General features: G+C 38.4%; 1 protein-coding gene across 3 annotated transcripts in view; it reads right to left on the bottom strand.

The window, feature by feature from the left end:
• LOC122648896 (protein VASCULAR ASSOCIATED DEATH 1, chloroplastic-like) overlaps positions 1-22,944 on the bottom strand; it is a 145,188-nt gene that overhangs the window by 81,133 nt on the left and 41,111 nt on the right. For all 3 annotated transcript variants that reach the window (XM_043842195.1, XM_043842197.1, XM_043842196.1), the window contains 7 exons: positions 17,697-17,798; positions 5,210-5,304; positions 4,921-5,102; positions 2,577-2,617; positions 2,337-2,424; positions 2,063-2,149; positions 1,876-1,930 (listed from right to left, as the gene is read on the bottom strand). In XM_043842195.1, coding sequence (XP_043698130.1) covers positions 1,876-1,930; positions 2,063-2,149; positions 2,337-2,424; positions 2,577-2,617; positions 4,921-5,102; positions 5,210-5,304; positions 17,697-17,798 — 650 coding nt within the window. The remainder of the gene's footprint in view (positions 1-1,875; positions 1,931-2,062; positions 2,150-2,336; positions 2,425-2,576; positions 2,618-4,920; positions 5,103-5,209; positions 5,305-17,696; positions 17,799-22,944) is intronic.

The following is a 22,944-nucleotide window of genomic DNA, read 5'->3' as shown; positions in this document are numbered from 1 at the left end:
GCTGGGAATGCATGACATTTATTCTCCAGCTTGCAAAGGAGTGTTAGAGTTTATGTTGTTACGGGTACTTTTGTCACTGGCTTATTATAAGTCATGTTAAGTTGTAATTTTATCTTTTGTTCTTTTCATCTTTTACCTCCCCAGGGAGGCATATATAATTTCAAGAAGTTGTTAATGTCTTAATGAACAAAATAGTTGAGTGGAGTCTATTCTCACTTACCCAGGATTTCTCGCAACTCTCCTCCTTCTTCTTCCTCCTTCTCTTCTCCTTCTTTCCCTAGCTGTTAGTCCTTGTTCCTTTACTACAATCGATCCATACCTAGCTTCTAACTGAAATATCCCATAAGAACTATTGGTCGGTGACTGGATATTTGGGCCTAAGTGCTATCAGAATATAGGCCCAAATATACCGTTTCGATGGCTGGTTGAATTCTGTAGTGGTCTTTTTCTTCTTCATGAATTGATCTACATTAACCCACCCACCCAACTTTTTAAGGGCATATTGATGTAAATCAGCTGTCTAAAACCAGCCACAGGTGTATGGATTCTTCCCTACACCAGCAGTAGTGTAGGTGTAGGGATTCCACTACACCAGCACTAAATCGTGGGATTAGGATTAGAGTTTATTTAGTTTTTATTAAGTCTATTTGGAGTTGTAATCCTAATTGGGATCTAGCTTTGAATCCTAGTTGGGAATCCTAGTTTCAGTTTGAGTCCTAGTTTCTATTTCTGTTGGGAGTCCTAGTTTAAGTCTGTTTTTCTATTCAGCCACGATGCTATAAATATGTAAGAGCTCTTGAGAGCCCCCATGAATTAATGAATAAATAATTTTTGTTTAAAGCAATTGTAATGGAAGTGTTAGACTCCCATCATCATACTCAATCCCCTCCCTCTCCTATTCTTCTGTTTCTGCTGCTGGTTCTTCAAGGTGATACTCTGCAACTTCAAGAGGTTTCTTATATCAGATTTGGTGATTGTTTTCAACCACTCAAGAGGGCTACTTGATGAAGAATCAAGCCACAGATCTGGTTGGAATCTGATTTCTCCCATTGAAGAATCGAGTTATTTGATCTCCAACCTTCTTCTACTGCATCTTCTGAATTCTACTTAAAGTTAATAAATCTGGGTTTGGAGCCCAGTCTGCAAGCATTATCTTCTCCGCTCATTCCAGATCTGAAATTCAATTAATGACTGGTTTGTCTGAACCCTAAGTTTCTATTCTCATTCTTCTACTTTCTAATTCTGTGATTTCACCATAACTTTACATCAGACCATCAAAATCCACTCAAACTTGGGCCAAATCTCCCTCACACCTGGTGGGAAACTCGATCTTGGTTATAGCCCCAACATACAACCCTATACCCTAGATTGCATCTTTATTCTCTTTCCAGAAACCCAGAAACCTAACCCTAAATTGCTGCAATTCAATTCCAGCACACTTTCCCCCACATTAAATCTTAATGTAACCTTCACTGATAAAACTCCCCTACATCAACTTAGCCTAACTTGACCAAAATCCCACTTTTGACTTACCCGATTTACCAGTTCATAGCAGATCCTGGTTACAGGCTCCTAGTTGGATTATCTACCAATCGAGGACTACATCACATATTCAATTTTGAAAAATTATAGCAAACAACCCAATTTGAAGATTTAAACTATTCCAGGCCCAAAATCGAAATCTTAAAGATATAACCAATCATCTCTCTCCGTCTCTTGCCTGATGAGTAAAGCCATTGACTCTAATATGAAGTCACATATAAAATATCCTCCTTTTGAACATCATTAGCATAAAAAAAAGTGCAGGATGTTCTATGAACTACAAGAAAATATGTGTACTCTTAAAAGTGAGGCAAAGAGAGAAATGTCAGAAACCTGTCTTTGTAGAGACGAAATTTCTGGAGCTCCTGACAGTTACCATATCTTGCCCCTTAAAACCAATGTAGAAAAATTAAATTGTGATTGGTGTAACTCAACTCAAGACAGTAAAGAAACTAGATAAAATAAACTACATCTACGAAATGGCAGATCGTTATGTAATAGCCTAAGTTCCCTCCCATACCTAAATAAAATTTGATTGGGTGTTGAAATGACACATTTCGAGCATGTCCAAATTGTTCATGTTCAAACCATGAAGTGCACCTAAATGCTGAACACACAAACATTTACGAGCATGGGTAAACAAATGTACAGTAGTAAGGAATAACAATTGTGGCTAATACAACAGTTTGGCCAAAAAGGCAATGGGCACTAGGCAGGCAGTCATAATGTATAAAACCTCATTTAACAAAATGCACAATTGGTATGATATGAGGTTCCGAATTACACTGGTTTACCTTTGTCTCCACATTTTGTATGAAACAACTCAATAAACTCATCAGCAGCATCAGAGAAGAAAAGATTGAAGAACTCCTCTAACTGAACCTGTTGACCATGTATTAATAATGTAAAGAAATTCAATTTTTTCAGTTAATGTTAAATAGGGAAATAAAGTTGACATAGTGGAACTGTGGCAGTAATCAATGAATATAAGCGCATATCTACAAAATACCACACAGCAAAGAAGGTAATATTACCGGAAATTTTGATTCAGCAACCATTGTGTAATTTTCAGGTACTGCACAGTGAAAGCAGACAATTCAAGAGACGAAAGCATGCATTAGAAAGATGGGAGTTGGAGTTAAAAAATTAATGAAGTTATGAATATGGCGACTGTTTTAAGGGATATACTAAATTCCAGTAATGCACAAGTGCCTAAAGAATCTTCTCCAGTGAAAATATTAAGATGGACATACATTAATACATACAGAACACATACAAATGAAAATATAAAGATAATTACTTATCACATTTAAATGGTTCCCTTGACCATACCCCACCTTGAGTATGTCTGTATGTTATAACCAAGTTGGAGTGAACAACATAATGTCATATAATTGTTATTATGTCCTCCTGCAAAAGAGGTGATTGTAGGATAGCAAAAGAGGTGCTTATAGGACAGTATCCTGGTACTAAAACACTTATCTGATTGAGAAAAAATAAATTAAACTAGATTTAGAAAGTCGATTTGACCCATCAGTTGAACCAGGAGTGGAGGAACAAAACTTTAGAGCTATGTGGTCAAATTCAAATGTAGCTAATATTTGTGTTTTTCCCCCTATCCTCTTGGAGTAGTTCCTTGGTATCCCTTTCTTTAAATAAAATAATAAATCTTCCAGTTATTTATTGAAATGGATAGGAAGCAGTTGATGGCAGACAATGCAGACAGGGAAACAAGCAGGGGTTGGAGTATCATGGAGAGCTTGGTTTGAAAAAGGGCCATCTTTCAACAGTTTTAAACAGCCCTGTAGCAGCTTTGAGAAGGTGTTAATTTTTTTTAAACGAAACCACAGTACAAACTTGACTTGTGGATGCACATGACATTCTGTGACTGCAGGATGTAGAACTTTATGTGTTGGCGGTGTAAATTTGAAATTACAAAGACTCTGGGAACAGTAAGGACCTAAGGTTGCTCCATGGATTGAGGGCAGGCCTTGGTGCAACAGTAAGATTCCTCCATTGTGACCAAGTGGTCACGGGTTCAAGTCTGGAAACAGCTTCTCTGCGAAAGCAGGTGTAAGGCTGCATACATTTTGACCCCCCCCCCCCCAGACCCTGCAGTGGCGGGAGCCTTATGCACTCGGTACGCCCTTTTACGTAGATTCTGGAAATCATGCAGGCAAACTATAATTGCTAAACAATGGAAAATCTTGTGGATTATATCATATATGGGCTTTGTTTGAGTGGAGTTGCAGCTGCTGTCCACAACTCAGAATCATTAAGGGCTATTACCACCTAGTTTTGCAAGAAAAGCTTAAGATCTGTCACAAGCCCTCTTCTTTTCTTTTTTTTTTGGTTCATATTTGATCTTTATTTGATGGAACATATTAGTAGCAGCCAATTAAGTGTTTCAACTTTCAAAAGTAACTTTCTTCATGCCTGAAATGTTTCTGAGTAATTGAAATCAGTGTCTTGGCACTGGGAAGGAGTGTCCAGGTTGAGTGTGTACTCCCCATTTGGTTTGTGTATCCAACCAACTTCCCATCTGAGATCAGTGGAGCAACAGAGTACTGCTGGGCATTTGAGCAGTGTAAATTCCAGCATGTTTACTCTAGAGAGCTGTAATGCTCAGATATCAATTGTCAAGTTGAACAATACAACTGAGACATAAACACATAAGTACCCCAAAAAAATCCTGTTTCAATTATACTATATCAATAGTGAACAGAATTCGAAAAAAAAATGCAGTTAAATGATTATTTTTATAGAAAGAAAGTAGTTTTATTATTATAGTGTTGAACAGTGGTCAAAATAAAATAATTTCCATCCCTTTGAAACTAGGAGACGATAACCACAATCAGTAGTCATGCCCCAAAACTACACACACACCCCCACCAAAAATGAAAAAGGAGTTAGCATAGGATTGACAATCAATGAGAAAGTGGACTGGTTTTTAGAACACAATGCCACAGTGCCACACACACATGAAGTGGTTTGCATTGTAGATAGAACAGTCATGATATCAGTCCCAAACAAATCATATACTGACCACTTATTCTGATCCAGATTGTACGAAACAAGAAGCTGGTTATCTGTTCTACAGTTAATCCAAGCCCTATCCTTAAAAAAATGAGACACACTAAGCATACGAATTATACCAAACGGTCAATCATTTATTCAACCCCTTTGAATTATTAATTAGACCTCATTTTGGTCTGGAAAAATGGAAGAGAGAGAGAGAAAGAGAAGTCATTTGCATTCCATTCAGAACTGGATAACTGGACAGAATAGAGAGATAAGGATCATTTTTAAGTATCTAAATCTGATGCCTAACAATTGACAAGAGTCTTGATTCAAGAATAAAACAAGGAGTCAACTAACTCTTAGGCGCATCAAAATCCTCAAGCTTCAATTTTTCTCCAGAAGACAAACACTTGGCATTTATAACTGGCTCTGCTTCTTCTCCATTCTCCTCTGCTTCTGAAAACCTTGTTGATGGACTAATATCAACTTCTTCATTGTATAGAAGCACACAATCTTCCGAAATACGAACGTCCTTATTCCTGATACAATCACATGCAGTAAAACCTAATTAAAACTACAAAGAAAAAAGCATATTCATAAAATGTTACTATTTGTGCTTCCTAAATGATTATTGATGTGAATATACCTTTGCAAAGATTGGAGGTCCTTAAATGTTTGTTTGAAACCCTTTTCAACTATAACAAGCATATTGCCTTGACTGCTGGACTCAGATTTTGAATCCTGGTATAAGAAAGGTTCATTAAAAACTAGCAACAGAGAAAAAGTAATGAAGCGAAATTCAGCCAGACAAATGAAATTTTGGACAAAGATTTTGACACCTCAGGCCCAACGAGCTCACCAGTAGCCAAGAAATTTTAAGCAAGGAATGCAGCTCTATCCTACAGACTAATGATGACAAACAAATTTAATTGGCAAAGGTGAGACGATCCATCTTTTTAGTGCGCACATCAGAGTAGAAAGGAAACCCCAGTTTGGAATCTCATAAGCTTCAGAGGTCCTTCTACTGCTTGGTTCAAGGCTGTTTGGTTCAAAGGGCACATTCCAAGACATAGCTTTTGAGTTTGGCGTACTCTTACAAACTGTCTCCCAACTCAGTCTTTCCTCATACACCGGCAGGCGGCATCTAAGTGTCTCTCCAGCTTTCTGCCTCTGTTGGAATGGCTTAGAAACTATTGATCATCTGTTCTTTGAATGCTCTTTTTCGGCTACTATTTGGTCAGGAATCCTCATAAAATACTGGTCTAGAAGAAGAAGGATTCTGCCTTTTCAGAGAGAGTGGAAGTGGATCATCCAATCTTTTGGGGGTAACTCACACTGTGATAGAATTGGCTTGTTGGCTTTTGGGGCTACCATTTCGCATATTTGGATGGAGCGCAACATTAAGAGATGAACTACAAACTCTAGGTCTTTCAGACAGAATTGGGACTCTCCATTTCTTTGGATGACAGCTCCAAATCCTTCTCCCCTTCCCCACCCCCTCCCCTCCCCCTTGTGTGAACTCCCCAAGGAACAGGCTCATTGTTGGTTCCTGGGGTCTCCCTTCATCTCTTCTCTCCCCTTCCCCCTAGGGGGTCGGTTAGCCCTATGTATTGTAGGATGTTCTCTTCTTTTCTTTTCTCCCTCTGAATTCTGAGGGCTTCTTGTTTTCTCTCTCTTTGGTAATGAATCTTTATTCACCCCAAAAAAAAATTACTGAGACATACATGGCTCCAGTAGTGAAGGGGAAGGCCAGGTAGAGCAACCCACAGGGGAATAGAGCTGAGGTCGACCTTACAGAGTTGCAAGTAGGGTTCCCACTGGCGGAGGAAGCTGGGTTTGTTACCAACGAGCCATGGAGCTTCATCTAGAGCACGAGCTTTAGCATCTTGGCAGAAGAACTTAAAAATGAACGCTCCATTATCAAGAAGGTATGTATCCATATTGAATGAAGGTCTGGGGCCAAGGAAATGGCCTACAAGAGCAGAGAGCAACCTTAGAAGGTTTGACAAAGTGAAGAGATAGACCAGAGCAAGAGGTAGAAGAGGGAAAAGAAAAGAGAGAAGAGCATGGTTTAGGATCCGCAGCTGGAGGGGGGTGGAGTGTCGGAGACGAGGGAGATGGCGAGGAGCGGGAGGAGCTCATCTCGTCATTCCAGATTGGACCTTCTGAAAATATTCTTCATTTCATTCCTTATTTGAAAATATGAACAGTTCATGGGAAAGAAATGCAGAATTTAATTAACACAGGTTTAGGACACAGAGATTAAAGACATGCCATATTAACTGGGACACCAAGCACAACTGTCTAGAAAGCAGAGATAACAATATTATCAAGCAGGGTGAACAATGCTACAATTTTTAAGTTTGATAACTAACATTTACATAACCAAATAAACGCAATTATGATAAAACAAAAAGAACCCTTATAATTGCGTTGTTGTACCCGGACTGTGAGGGCTCTCAAGCACAAGGATAGTTCAATGTGCTCACCAGCGCCTGACCCGGAACTGAGAATATAGAATAAGATTATTAAAAGAGAACAACAACAAACTCAAACTTATCCCAACCATAGTTTAAGATCTCATCTCGTCTCGCCATTTCGGTGAGGTCGAGATTTCCGAAATATGCGAAATTTTCCGAAATTTCACCGAAATATGGTATTTTTTCTGCCATATTTCGGCAGTCCATCTCGGTGGGTTTTTGGCCATATTAAAGCCTGATACTTCATCTACACCCTAATTTAAGCTAAGTTAACACATTTAAACCTTCATATTGCAAAAAAGTGAACTCAAAGTGGTGTTTTGGGTTTGCACCCTTGATTGACAGTATACGGTCGGATCCTGATGTATAAATAGTTAAATACACATTGTATAAGTACTCAAAGACATAATAACAAATTTAAACAAAGTAATGAATCAAAAATAAAGTCAAATGTAGCCTTTAGTTTAAACTTTAATCTCAAAACTTCATAAGTTCATAAAGTCATTAGTTCAATACTTCAATAGTCAATACACAAAGTCACAAGTTCACAACTCACAAAGTCACAACTCACAACTCACAACTTACAAGACTCACAACTGTAACAAAACAAATCCTAATAATATCATCACCATCCAACATGTATTCAACATACTATTTTCATAAAAATTAGTTTTAGAGAAAAAAAAATTACCTTAAATAGTGAAAAATCCTTGGAGGATGTGCTTGGATGAGGCTCCAACGTGTTTCCAGAGACAATCCGTCGAAAATGAAGAAGATCAATGCTTGAATGAGGCCTGGAAGAGTGAAGAAACCAAAAAACTGAAGCTTTGAGAGGTCTCTGCAGGTCTCAGTCAAAATTTCAACCGAGACTTACGAGATTCTGTTTTTATAACATGAGTCGCGTGAGGCTTTAAGAGCATTGTAACAGATTTCGGCGATATTTTGGTACATGACTGAAATACCCCGAAATATCACGAAATCTCGCCGAAATATTAACTTTTTCCATTTCGCCTGGGCATTTCGTCTCAAATGGCTCGAGATTTCCAAAATATGCCGAAATATCACCGATATTTCGCAAAATCTTGAACCATGATCCCAACTTAATGGGGTCGGCTACTTGGATCCAATCACAACAGCGTAGGGAAAACTGAGGTCTAATCAAAAAAAGGGGGGAGGGGTAAGAGATGAGAAATACAAAATGGAAAATTAAAAATGAAAGCTGGGAAATACAAAGAAAAAGGAAAATGAAGGATGAAAGATGTAAGTAAGACGAAAGAGGCACAGCCCAACAAGTTAGGAGAATCTGAGCTAAATGGGGTCTGGTACATGGATTCTAGCACTCCAATAGGCTTTATCCGAGGTCATACATTGTACAAGACCTAGACTATGCATGTCCTTCCTCACAACTTCTCCTATGGCCATTTTAGGGCTGCCCCTCTTTTAGCTCCTTCAATCAGGATCACATCGCTCTTCCTTACTGGACTGTCCCTAGGCCTCCATTGAACATGGCCATACCACCTCAAACAACTCTATCGGAGCTTATCATTGATCAGGGCAACTCCCAGGTCAGCTCTAATATGCTCATTTCTTACTTAATCCTTTTTAGATTTTCCGCACATCCATCTTAACATCCTCATCTCGGCCACACATAGCTTCTCACTATGACACTTCTTAACTGCCCAACATTCTGCCTCATACATCATGGATGGTCGTACAACAGTCCTATAGAACTTTCCTTTAAGCTTTAAAGGAATATGTCGGTTACACAGCACTCCAGACGTGCCTCTCCATTTCATCCAACCAACTTTAATTCTCTATGAAATGTCATCCTCTATGTCTCCTTCCTAATTTATGATTGACCCCGATATCTAAAATATCTCTCCCCCATTATCATTTGCTAATTCTCTATACATATATCTAAAATAGCCACTATGCGGTATCTCCCTTCCCCAATTCGCACTGTATCAGTATCCATCATATTATGACTAAAATTACACATCCTATACTCCTTCGTTTTACTAATCTTAAAGTCGTTTGTTTCCAAGGTTGATCTCCATAGCTATAACTTAGCGTTGATCCCTGTTTTTGTCTCATCCACCAAAACAATATCATCGCTGCCTCCCCTGTGTGAGGCTTTGGTCTTTTTGTGTTTTTTATTCATTTTTCTTCCCCTCTTTCCGGGGCTGTTGTTTTTCTTCTTCTCTTTGGTAATGAATTATTCTATTCACCCAAAAAAAATATCATCGGCAAAGAGCATATACCATGGGACCTTGTCTTGATGGTCTTGGTTAGACCGTCCATGATAAGTGCAAATCAAGGTTCTAACACTCAGGTTTCGACCAGTCATAAACCGAGATATGGTCGAAACTGGTCAGAACCTGTGATTTTTCCCAGCCAACTCGAGCTGGTGGTTTCAAGGCCCAAAAATGTTTTTTTTTTAATCTGATTTTTAATATACATCCTATTTTTGACATTCTAAACACAATACATGAACTATTTTCACCAAAAAAAAAACTCAAAATGTTACATGTGGTTTTTGATCCAATTTTACTAGTGTACGCACAGTGTATTCAGTATCATAGTTGTCAAGACAGACACTTATTTATGTGAAATATCATTTAAGTAAATGCAATAAAACATTTACTTATGATATTATTCATAAATAAGCAAATACTCCCCTAATTGAATCCAATAAAAATAGTTAAAAAAATTAAATTTTTAATCCAATAAAAATAGTTCAAAAATCAAATTCCAAAAGGATAAAAGTCAACTCCCCAGTTCAAGAACAAAAATTGGATTTTCGGCGGTAGGTGCAATTTTCAACTTTTAAATGCTGGGGTTTTTCTCAAATCTAAAAATTCCATAAATCTTAATATGGTAAAACATTGCTAAAAACCAAAGGTGCGGTAAAATATTCATTTGTTTTAATGTCTAAAAAAACTATTTTATTCAGAGCAATTTTAAACAGCATTCGCACACACCAAATTAAGTTTGACCGGAACATAACTTCTTGAAGGGATTGCTTAAATCTGATTTATATTGAAGGAGTTATGTTCCGGTAAAACTTAATTTGGTGTGCGCGAATGCTGTTTAAAATCGCTCTGAATAAAAATATTTTTGTAGACATTAAAATAAATGAATATTTTACCGCACTTTTGGGTTTTAGCAATGTTTTACCATATTAAGATTTATGGAATTTTTAGATTTGAGAAAAAACCCAACATTTAAAAGTTGAAAATTGCACCTACCGCCGAAAATCCAGTTTTTGTTCTTGAACTGGGGAGTTGACTTTTTATCATTTTGGAATTTATTTTTTAACTATTTTTATTCGATTCAAATAGGGGGTATTTGCTTATTTATTAATAATATCTGAAGTAAATATTCTACTTAAATGATATTAGGCATAAATAAGTGTATGTCCTGGTTACTGGCTTGGTTTCTAGCATAAATAACTGTCTGTCTTGGTTTCGAGCCAGGTTTCCTCAAGTTTCAATTAACATGAGTGTCGAAACTTGCGAAATATGGGTTGTTTCTGTCGAAAGTCGAAACTGGTCGAAACCAGTGACTTATTAAACTCCACCCACATCTCGTCTCGGTTTCTTGCGAAACCGGGATATCTCAATGGTTGCGACAGGTTTCGTACAAGTTCTCTTTCCATGGAGCAAATAGAAAAGGACTTAAGACTAAACTCTGATGTAACCCAATCGTAATTGGGAATTCCTTAGCTTAACCTCCCACAGATCTCACACTAGTCACCACGTCCTCATACATATCTTTAATTACGTCAACATATTTACTCAACACCCCTCTCTTTATTAGAACATGCCAGATTAAATCTCTAGGGACTCAATCATATGCTTTTTTTAGGTCAATAAAGATCATATGGAGATCCTTTTTGCGATTTCTATATCTTTCCCTGAGCCTTCTGTCGTGGATCTACCAGACATAAAACCAAATTGGTTTGCCAAAATATGAGTCTCGCTTCTCAAACGGGATTCAATAACATTCTCCCAAAGTTCCATAGTGTGACTCATTAGCTTCATGCTTCTACAGTTATTGCAGCTTTGGATATCCCCTATATTTTTGTAGATCGGAACTACAATGCTTCTCCTCCATTCATCAGGCATCTTCCTTGTGTTCATAATCCTGTTAAACATATTGGTTAATCAACATACCCCAAACCGTCCTAGGGTTTTCCCCACTTCTATTGGTACCTCATTTGTGCCTGGTGTTGCCTGCTTTCATCTTTCTTAAATCTTCTTTCACTTCCGCCTCACTAACCTTTCGTACATATCTATGGTTTGTGGTGTCTTGTTTAATGTAATCATTCAAGTCATTTCTACTTGGCCTATCTCCATTTAATAGGCCACAAATATACTCATCCCTTTTGTTCCCAATGTCCTCATCCCTTACCAACACGCTTCCATCCTCACCCTGATGCAGGTTTATCACCAAATTGGGCTTCTTTCCCTACAAATAAGTCTAGGGTTGGGTTATAGACATGTTGGGCCTTTGATCCCATTAGCTTTCTATGTAATAGGGCACTTTGATGGGCCCAAAATATGGATACTAAGGTTAGATATGGGATTAGTTAGTAGATTTCTTTTTATTTGGTCAGTGGTCATGTGATCACTTTAGTGATCATGTGACTTGGTTAAGTGGTCATGTGACTATTTAATTTAAATTTTATTTATTTTTTGGGTGAATAGAATAATTAATTACCAAAGAGAAAAGAAAAAAAAAAAGTTGTATTAGGATTCTATAAGTCCAGCAATGTTTTGAGTCTATTTCCTTAAGTATTTCACTTTCCTAGTCAGTTTAAATTACCTAATAGGTTAAGAATTGGGTTAGGCCTTTCGTTTTTAGAGTAGGAGTCTATTTTTGAGTCTTTTATATAAGGTTGTAAGGTGGGCAAGCATTGAACATGAATTTTGATTAATGAAAAGCTTTTTGCTGCTCTTCTTCTCCATTGAAGATTTTTGTCTTATGTTTGAACAAAGCTGGTGGGATTGGTGTTTAATCCAATCGACACCTTACGGTGTGAAGCCCAGGTGGATCGTTAGAAGGAATCGGAGTTTGATCCGATCGAGGCCTTGCGGTGTGAAGCCCTGGTGGTTCGAATTGGTTATTTGTTTTCTCCATGGCTGTTACGTTAGGTTCTACATTCAAGTTCTGATTTCAAGAGTGATTCTACATCATCAAGCACTGTTCAAGCCTAAAACATCACCCCAAGTCTGATCCAATCTGTTCTTCATTCACAAGTCTAAAACTGAAAACCTGCAGCTATTCTTCTTCCCTTCTAGAAGGTCACATACAAGATGATTTTCACGAGAATTCTGCCCAGCCAAATCTAACCTTTAGAACCTGCTAAAATTTTGATCGAATCTTCCTCAAACCCTAAGAGAGACTCTATCCAAATTTCATTACCATCAACCCAGCCGATTGTCTGAAATTACACTTTTACCCCTCTCTTCTATCTCTACTAGGAAACCTCCATAACTCCATATTTAACCATCTGATTTAGCCGTAACTTTCAGCATATATTCCCCTCCACCCTACCCACACTCAACCTAAATATTAAGCCCATTCAACCACCTGATTTCCTGTTATTATAAACCCGAGATTCCATCATCTTCTACCTTTCAAAACCCTAAACCTAACTTGCTGCCAATTCATTCCAACACACATTCCTCCATCAAAACGTAATGTAACCTTCACTGATAGACTCCCCTTCACCTACCAAACATAACCAACCCCTCAAACCCTAACCCTAACCTTAATTTTGACCTAAATTCATATTTTAACCCAATCGGACTGCCTGTTCATAGCAGATCCTGCAGTACTGGTTCCTGGTGGGTCTTCTACCTACCTAGGACTACATTACACCATTTATACACCTCACCTGATCGAAGTCTCTACTCTTCCTTTCATTCATCTTAGCTAATCTTATATATAGCTGTTTCCCCTTCTTTTGTGTATAGGTTGATATAAAGATCCTCATATTTCTTCACCCTAGCCATCCCTACAATCTTTCAAGCTTCGTTTCTAGCAATATTATACCTCTTTTTATCCTATATATCTTTAGTTCTTTGCCATGTCTTAAAACACTCTTTCTTGGTCTTAATGGCTGCTTGAACCTCATCGTTCCACCACTAAATCTCTCTAGGCTCCTGACAACTACCCTTCGCTTCCCCTAGCACATTCTTGGCAACCCTCTTAACACAAGTAATCATCTCATTCCACATCGCATTGATGTCTCCCTCAAAATCCCACTTTCCTTGTTTGACGACATTATCCGTAAATGACCTTAGGTACTCCCCTTTTAATCTCCACCACTTTATCTTAGGGTACATAGGTTCCCTCCTACAACGATTTTGTGTATTGAGGTACATATCCATGAACACCGGTCGATGTTGGGTGGTTAGACTCTCTCCAGGGATAACTTTACAATCCTTCCACAGCATTATGTCAGCCCTTCTAGTTAGGAAGAAGTCTATTTGGCTGGTATGAGTCCCATTTTTATAGCTAACTAAGTGCTCCTTTCTTTTTTCAAAGAAAGTGTTTGCGATGGAAAGATCATAAGCTACCGCAAAGTCTAGGATTGAGGTCCCCTCCTCGTCATGGTTCGAGAACTCGGTTTCAGTACTGGTTTCACCTAGCCAAAAAACCAAGTTGAGGTGAGATCTTAGCGAGTTGTTGCACTTTTTTTAACTCGTTTGATGGTTTGGGTGATTTTTTAACCTAGTTTAGTCATGAAACTTGGTATACAACCTATTTTACGGTATTTAAACACAATGAGACTATCAGATTTTCCAAAATCAAAGTCCAAATAGGAGTTTTAGTTAGTAGGAAACTAGGACAGACAGTTATTTATTCCAAAAATCAGGATAGGCACTTATTTATGCCTAATAGCATTTAAGTAAATGTTCATTTACTTAAGATATTATTCATAATTAAGGAAATACCCCCTATTTGAATCCAATAAAAATAGTTAAAAAATCCGCTTGGCCTGCTTCAAGCTTGGTTGTGGTCCTCCTCTTGGCCAGCGCTCCTCTGCAGCATCTGGTTGTTTGGTTCCGGTGATGCTCCGTTTTCGTCTCGGCGGCTGGTCCAAGATGAGATGAGAAAGTTAGTTTAGGGTTTGTAGTTCCCTACCTGGAAATGACTAGGCTGCTCTTCTCTTTCTGTTGGGCTTCTAAGCTCTGGTGGGCTTTTGTGCTTCTTGGGCTTCCTTTCTGGGTTTTGCCCATTGGGCTTTGGTTTTTACAGGCTTAGCCTCCTCTCAGGTGGGCCTTGTAATTCATTTGTGACCTTGTGCCCTTGTACGCTCTGTCTCCCCCCCCCCCCCTTTTCTTTTCCTTTGGTAATGAATTAAATAATTTATTCACCCAATAAATAGTTAAAAAATCAAATTCCATATGGATAAAAAGTCAACCCCCCAGTTTAAGAACAAAAACTGGATTTTCAGCGGTAGGTGCAATTTTCAACTTTAATAAAAATTGGATTTTCGGCAGTAGGTGCAATTTTAAACTTTCAAATGTTGGGGTTTTTCTTAAATCTAAAAAATTCCATAAATCTTAATATGGTAAAACATTTCTGAAAACCAAAAGTGCGGTAAATATATATATATATATATTTTTTTTTTTGGTGGTGAATAAAAATTCATTACCAAAGAGAGAAAATACAGGGAAACCCAAGAATACAGGGGGGAGAGGAGAAAAACAACCAATAAAACAAAGGGCACGTAGACCCAACTAAAGGGGGGATAACATAGAAGAGGGGAGGCCCCAGAAGGCAATAATATGCATGTTCCTAGGGGAATAAACACAAGAAGTGGAGGGAGAGAGGGGTTGAGATTTAGAACTGACTTCAAAGGAGATGGAATCCCAAATCCGCCCATAGGATCTAGAGTTGGAAGTCGATCTCTTGATGTTGCGCTCGATCCAGATATGCGAAATAGTAGCTCCTAAAGCAAGCTTGCCAATTCTGTCACATAGGGAGTTGCCCCCGAAGGTCATGTCGATCCACACCCAGTCTCTTTGAAAAGGAAGAATTCTTCTTCCTCTAGGCCAACATTTGCAGAGCACTCCAGACCAAATAGCGGAGGAGAATGGGCAATCGGTACTCTCCATTCCAACTAAGACAGCAGGTTGGAGAGACACTGATTTGCCGATGTAGGAAAAATGACTGAGTTGGGAGGCAGTTTGTAAGAGCGCACCAAACACAAAAGCTATGCCGAGGGATGTGTCCTTTGAAACAGAATCTTGTGCCATGTAGCAATAGGGCCCCTGGATCTTATGAAGTTCCAAGCAGATTGGGAGCTGAATATACCTGAGGAAGTGGGAGCCCAAGCAGTCAAGTCTCCTGAACCAGTAGGTCTTTTAACAATAGAAGGGAGAGCATTCCAAATGGCTGCAAGTTGAGGGGAAGGAAGGGGAATCCAGCCATCAAAGAGGATGATATCCGGAACCGAGGAGAGTCTGTGGAGGCCAGCCCTGTATATAAGTCTTGAGTCACTATATGAAGGAGAATACCCATGGGGTGCCAATGATCTAGCCATAGTCTGGAAGTAGGGTCGTCATCAATCTTGGTGGTAATTGCCCCAAAGGCTAGGGGTCTGAGTTTGAGAATGTTCTTCTAGACCCAAGAGGAGTCAGGGGAGCAAGATACAGTCCAAATAGAGTCTCTCTGAAGAATCCCTGAATATATCTAGTCCACCCAAATACTCTTGTGTTTAGAAGCAATCTTTCAAATAAGCTTGAAAATTCCAGCCTTATTGGCAGTGTTGGAATCTCCAAGATCCAGCCAAGTAATTCGGGCTTTTTGTCTGAGGTAGCTTTCTTCTTGGGTAATCAGGGAGGCAAGATGCAGAGAAATAAGTTTCGCTTCTTCAGAAGGACAGCATTAAAAGGGTCAGTTTGAAGCCTGAATTGGATACCTGAAAGATTATGCCTGCAATCAGAGAGCAAGGTGGAAACATTGCCAAAAGAATCTGTATTCCAGATTTTTAGAGCACACTTGACATTCCTTAATTTTTTTTGCAAAGGCTACAAGTGGAGAAGAGAAGGTGTGGACTGGCTTGTCCCAAGCTGATTGGACAGTAGGGAGGAAGGAGGGGTGGGAGGACCACATATCAAAAAATTTAAAGGGCTTAGGGCCAAATGAAATGAGAGGGTGAATAAGAACAGAGATAGAACTGTGATCAGAGATACCTTGAGTATCAAAAGTGGTATGGAAAGCAGGGAAAAGAGAAAGCCAAGCTTCATTCATCAAGAAACGATCCAACTTGCAAGCAATTCTGGAATTACCACTCCTTCTGGCGGTAAAATATTCATTTGTTTTGATGTCTAAAAAAATATTTTCATTCATAAATAAGTTTCTGTCCTGGCTTCTAGCATAAATAAGTGTCTGCATACCAAGGTTTCCCACCGAGATGACTGAGACCACCTAAATAAGTGTTTGTATACCAAGATTTCCCGCTGAGATCTCGGTCGAGACAGTGTATTTCTCCCATTTCACCTTTGATTTCGTCTCAGTCTAGCAAAAAACCGAGATCTCGCTCGGCGAGTTCTTATTCCATGCTCCTCGTTCCTCTCCCCAACCCCGTAACCGCCATGTACGTCCTCATATCCTCTACGATTACTTCCAACATATCCGTTCGGGTCACCTCCAATAATAATTGATTCATCCTAGTCAAAACCCTGCATTAAATCATCCAAGTGTTCCCAAAATCGACGTTTACTACTCTCAACCAAACCTACTTGGGGTGCATAAGCACAAACAATATTGACAACCTCCTTCTCCAATACTAGTTTGATGGATATAATCATGTCTCCCAGTCTTTTGATATCTACAACATCGTTCTTTAGATCTGTGTCCACAATTATGCCCACTCCTCTTCTATTACTACGATCTCCCGAATACCAAAGTTTGAAATCATTTAACGCCTTAGCTTTGTTACCCTTCCATCCTGTCTCGTGGATACAATTGATATGTATCCTACGCCTCCTAATAACATCTACCAACTCCTGACTCTTACCTGTTAAGGATCTAATGTTCCCGGAAGCTAGTCTAATCCTACGTTTTTGGGCTGAAATATTTCCTCTCACTTGCCCTTCTCTACTTATCACCGCGTTCGGGCAACGGCATGGTGTGTCGCTTACGGGGGATGCCCTAGTAAAAAGAGGAAGGAAAGATATGAGAACAAGATAAAAGAGATCAAAACACGAAAGGATCCATGCGAAAGGTAATTGGCATAATAAATTAAAGTGCCGGCTGCCGACCTGATGCACCACTATAGGAAAAGGATATATAAAATTAGAACAGTATAAGCAAAAGGGAAGAAAAGAGAGGACACACTGGCACTCTCAATAGGTAAAGTAAGGTACAAAATCAAGCAGAGCCAGGTACAGGGATGGTAAAGCAGTGCTTAAATTAAACAAATAGTGATGATAAAGTAAGCAAGTAATCCTTCAGAAGATGCTTAGAATAGTTCTTCATGCCCACCCTCCACAACCACCCCACCCCCCCCCCCCCAAACAAAAAAAGGCTGTCATCCTTAAGTATAATAAATAGTTCTTGTATGACCCATTATTTATTAAACTGTTATTTATTAAACTGAAATTAAAGCAATGTATGAGAAATTATATATACCTGGTGTTCAATGGCCACTTTACTATCATTTCTATGTTGTGACCATCCATCAACAATCAGCCGATAAGCTTCATCACGAGAGAGAAAAGATGTAAAGAAGTTCTGCAAAATTAAAAAATGGAACAGCATGTTTTAGCTAGTGCTGTTAGTTAAAAAACAAAACATATCCACTTCAACCAAGAAACAAGAAAATGAGTACAAGTGTCAATGTCCAATACTAAATTAGAATGTTCAATTTGGTATGTGCTCTGAAAATTAAGAGAGGAAAGAGTAGATGTTGCTCTCAAACATAAAAAACTGTTAAGGATAGACTAGACGACTAGACCACCAGGGTTCATTGTATATAAGGATAGGAGCTATGACTCAATCTTACCCAACATACTATATTTGTAATTGCTATCATCTCTATAAATAAAGAATGTCCTTTGTCATTCTTGACAAGCCAATCTAATCTCTCAATCCCTTCTTCTCAACTTTTCTCTACTTGGTATCATAGCACAATACTTTGGGTATTTTTAAGTTTTTGTCGCTACAAGAAAAGGTCAGCCCTACACATTCGAGGCTTTGGCCTCCCAAGGCTGAGCATGGTCACCTGAGTCGTGTCGCCTCTACATACCCGCCGCTGGCTACTGACTCAACAATGACCCCGCACCCTAAAATCATCCCGTTGGCCACCAGGCCCTCTTCAATCACCACCATCAGGGCCCCTACCCTCCTCGCCATTTACCACTAGGGCCCCTACCCTCTCACCGTGCACCGCCAGGGCACTAGGCCCTCCACTCGATCACCACCAGAGCACCGTCTAGGCCATCCAGGCCCTTGGTGTGATGACCCGAACCCGGACAAGGTAAAAGGTATTGCTTTCACAGGCGCTGATCAAATGATCTTCTATATACCTCGATTTATTATCACAACTCCCATATAACATTACATACACAGCAAAGACTTACTAATTGGAGTTGGATATACTTCATAGTTCTAGTTCTAAAGAGTATTTACAAACTAACAATAACACTAGTGGCAGATAATTGCATTCATTATCCAAAGGTTATTACATTTCTGTTACATTTTTCTTACTTCTTGAAAATATCCTATACATTCTTACAAACACTAAAGTATATTAGCAACCCTCATCGGCTACTCAGCCCTGTCTCTCAAGTTTCTGCACTTGACGCACAAACATCCATTTGTATCTGGTTTAGTATATACACACTCTCTTACCTTCTCATCTATAAATCAACATATAAAATGGGGTGAGCTAAAAGCCCAGTGAGGAGAATCATGCTACTTAATTAATCATACTTATAAGGATATTTTATATACTTCAATAGTTAAAAACATCATTTCTGAAATAAAACCTAAGTCTGGTCATCTTGGTGTCCTGCCAATGTGGACAATAATCTGAGGTTCAGTCGAGCCATCCACAATTATCTATTCTGCTCTTGATCTTGCCAATGTGGACAATAATCTGAGGTTCTGTCGAGCCATCCACAATCGTCTATTCTACTCCTGATACCAGTCGCCGAAGCACTGGGGAGTGGGGAGTAATGATGTAAATGTGATCGATGATTCCCCCGGATACACGATCTACTCCCTTGTTCCAGTCACCGAAGCACTGGGGAGGACCATGGACCATGCACTAGTAAATCACTCATATAAGTTCCTGTCTCTGTCTCTAGTTATTGGTCTACTCCTTATTCCAGTCGCTGAAGCACTAAGGAGGATTATAACCAGTCATTTCACGTATTACGTATTTACGTATTACATCTTCCCTCATCTAGTACCTATTCTCCTACTGGAATGGGATGGCAGTCACAAAGGGTACTACGTTCATCTCGTTATTACTTTCATTTCTTTTCATATAAATGTATGACATCACATTCATTTCATTTGTACATGTCCAGACTTTGCATTCATTTAATCATTTCCCATTTCATTCATATACGTATTCATTTTGATACAAAAGCATCATGTCTTATTACATAATATATGAATCAGCATAACTTAACATGAATCAGTTCTATCATTAAACACATAACAGTCATGCTTAACACATATCAACATACAATCAAGCAGCCTATACATTACAGTACTAAACATATCATTCCATATACATACTGCTATACGAACCTCATTTCTTTGCCATTCTTATTTCATTTCATACAAACACATCGTATTACATTCTTATCATTACACTCGTTCATGTTCATTCCTTTCATTCATTCATTCAAATCATTAACACATAGTAATCATACATCAATTCAGAACCATATTCCCCTCACATCATTCGTTCTTACAAACATATGCATAACCATGATCCTTCACCTTTGTTTCCTTTCGATTTGATCACCTCTACGTTTGATAGATAATTAAGTACGTGCAAGCACCCCTCAAGAATTCAATCTACTCTTCAAATGGGTCTTTCAAACTTTGCTTCTCTGCTCAACGTCCTCTTCAATCTCTTCTTTCAATTTAGGATTTCAGCAATATAAATCCCTTAACTCCTATGTAAACAATATGCAAACTAATCAATTAACCCATCTAAGAAATAAAAAAACTATGCTAGAGGAGAAGAAGAAACTAAGCTTACTGCTTACCTATACTTCATCTTCTTCTTCACTTTCATTTTCTTCATCCTCTTTTTCTTTCTTTCTTTTCTCTAACTCAAGAACTCAGCAGCCTTAGGAATTTTTAGCAACTAACCCACCGTACAAGTCCTTAGACTAACATAGGAACTGAAAATACTAATTCTATTATAATCACTAACTAACTAAAAACCATCTTGTCACTAATTAACTCTACTAATTAAATTAACTTAACTAGCTAACCACTAATTAAATTCATTTACTAGGACTTAAGCTAACTTAATTTACAAGCTAATCATTAATTCTTGCTCAGGTCAAAGTCTCAGCCAGCTCATAATCTACATCCTACTTCCCATGCTGAGTGGCTGGCCTAGCCTTGCCACCATCCCATTTTGGATATGTTGGGTTGGGAGCTTTGAGGGTGCCATTAACATACCCAAGCTTCCCCTAACTCCAGAGGGAGAGCTTCACAGAATGTGCCCAGTCCAAGTAGTTGGTATTGTCCAACTTCACAATAATGGAAATCTGGGTATTTGTGTTGTCAAACACCATCTGAGTAGGAGAAGTAGTACTCGAGACAACCTCTGTAGTGTCACTGCTGCAAGACATGATGAAGAAGTACACTCCCAAAGTAGAGATAACAACCAAAGTTAAATGGGGAGCCACTGCTCAACCCCAAAAAGACTTTCAAACACTGGTAATCACAGCCCAGCAAGCAAACCAGGCAAACACTTCAACAAAATCCAACTCCAGCATATGCTTCAAGGCACAATGATCTCATACAGCAACATGAACCAAAACCAAACAGCGTGAAATATCATAGACCATCTTTACAAGCAACACAGACAAAAACAGAGACTGGCGGTACTTCATAATCCAAAAGAAAGTGGAGTTGTGGAGTAACAACTCTTAGGGACATGAACTGAGACCATGGGGGGTTCAAACACACCCTAGAAAGATCCAAATGAGCTAAACCCCAGATCCAAAAACAGTCGGATGAAGAAAAGAAAGAAAATTACCAAGAAGGTGGTAACTTGCTGCCTAGCTGGGTTGGTGTAATTTGAGCTCCAAACCCTATTTCTTCAAATAAAATCCTCCATTTGTGTCTCCATGGTCTTCATTCATGCTTCTTCCAAGATATCTTTAAACATTTCACATAAGAGTTCATTCCTTGGAACCCTTTGTAACTTAGGATGAGGAAAGAAAAGGAAGAAGAAGGTGAGTCGACTCTCAAACCAACAAAGTGTGCTCTGATACCAAGTTGGAAGTTAAAGAATGCAAGGGAACAAGGGAAAGATGAAAGTAGGAGGTTGAAGAAGAAGAAGGAGAAGAAGAGAAAATGGAGCAATGTTGTGTGTTGGAGAATTGTCTCCACCCCACCTATATTACTTCACTAATAATATAAGAGGAATTACATACACCTCCCTATGGAGATAAAAGGTAAAAACAGAAAATTACAATATAAGGTAACTAGACAATAAACTAGTTCCTAAAGTACCCTTATTACATGAACTCTAACAAAGAGCTATGACTTGATCTTACCTAACATATTATAGTTGTAATTGCTATCATCTTATAAATAAAGAATAGCCACTATCATTTTTGACAAGCCAATCTATTCTCTCAATCCCTTCCTCTCAACCATTCTCAACTGAAACTTTAAAGAATGCAGTGCTGTTATTCATAGTTGTCAAGGCGGCAAAGCAACCCAAGGTGCTGGAGGGGTGTCTAAGCACTTAGGCGACAAGGCGCCCGCCTAGGTGACTAAGGTGCCCCCAAGTGTTATTTTTTATTTCCCCCTTTTCTAACATTATTTAGTATGCTACAATATATACCTTATATCATCAAAAATCAACATTAAGCCTTCTCAAGTCATCAAAAATCAACATAAGCCACATTAAGTCACATCAAGTCATCAAAAACCAATATTAAGCCACATCAAGTCATCAAAAATCAATATAGAACTAGAAGACAACAGAATTGAAGAAGCAAGCTATTGGAAGTTTGAAACAATCAAGCATACATTTGGTTTATACTAGTCTCACATTGGTTTATATTATGCTTAGGAAATATGATCGTATCTATAAGCAATTAAATTGTTCTCGATTTAGAGAAGTGTTCTTGTTCTCTAAGAAGTTTGACTAGTTAGATGATTTCATTTTCACATGAGACTTTTGGTATTAGGTAGAGCACAAAACCAGCTTTCCAACGAATCCAAAATTGCTTAAATCTGATTTATATTAAAGAAGTTATGTTCCGGTCAAACCTTATTTGGTATACGCGAATGCTGTCAAAATCGCTTTGAATGAAAATATTTTTTTAGATATCAAAACAAATGAATATTCTACCGCACTTTTGGTTTTTAGCAATGTTTTACCACATTAAGATTTATAGAATTTTTAGATTTGAGAAAAACCTCAGCATTAGAAAATTGAAAATTTTACCTACCATAAAAAATCCGGTTTTTGTTTTTGAACTAGGGGGTTGACTCTTTATCCTTTTGGAATTTGATTTTTAACTATTTTTATTGGATTCAAATAGGGTTTTTTGCTTATTTATGAATAATATCTTAAGTAAAAAAACATTTACTCAAATGATATTTGGCATAAATAAGGGTCAATACTGGGTTCGATACCCCAATAACAACCAGTGCAAGACGCCTT

Source organism: Telopea speciosissima, chromosome 1 (genome assembly GCF_018873765.1).
Source record: "Telopea speciosissima isolate NSW1024214 ecotype Mountain lineage chromosome 1, Tspe_v1, whole genome shotgun sequence".
NCBI classification, from domain to species: domain Eukaryota; kingdom Viridiplantae; phylum Streptophyta; class Magnoliopsida; order Proteales; family Proteaceae; genus Telopea; species Telopea speciosissima.
Note: the sequence above shows the minus strand (reverse complement) of the source record. Positions and strands in the feature narration are given on the sequence as shown.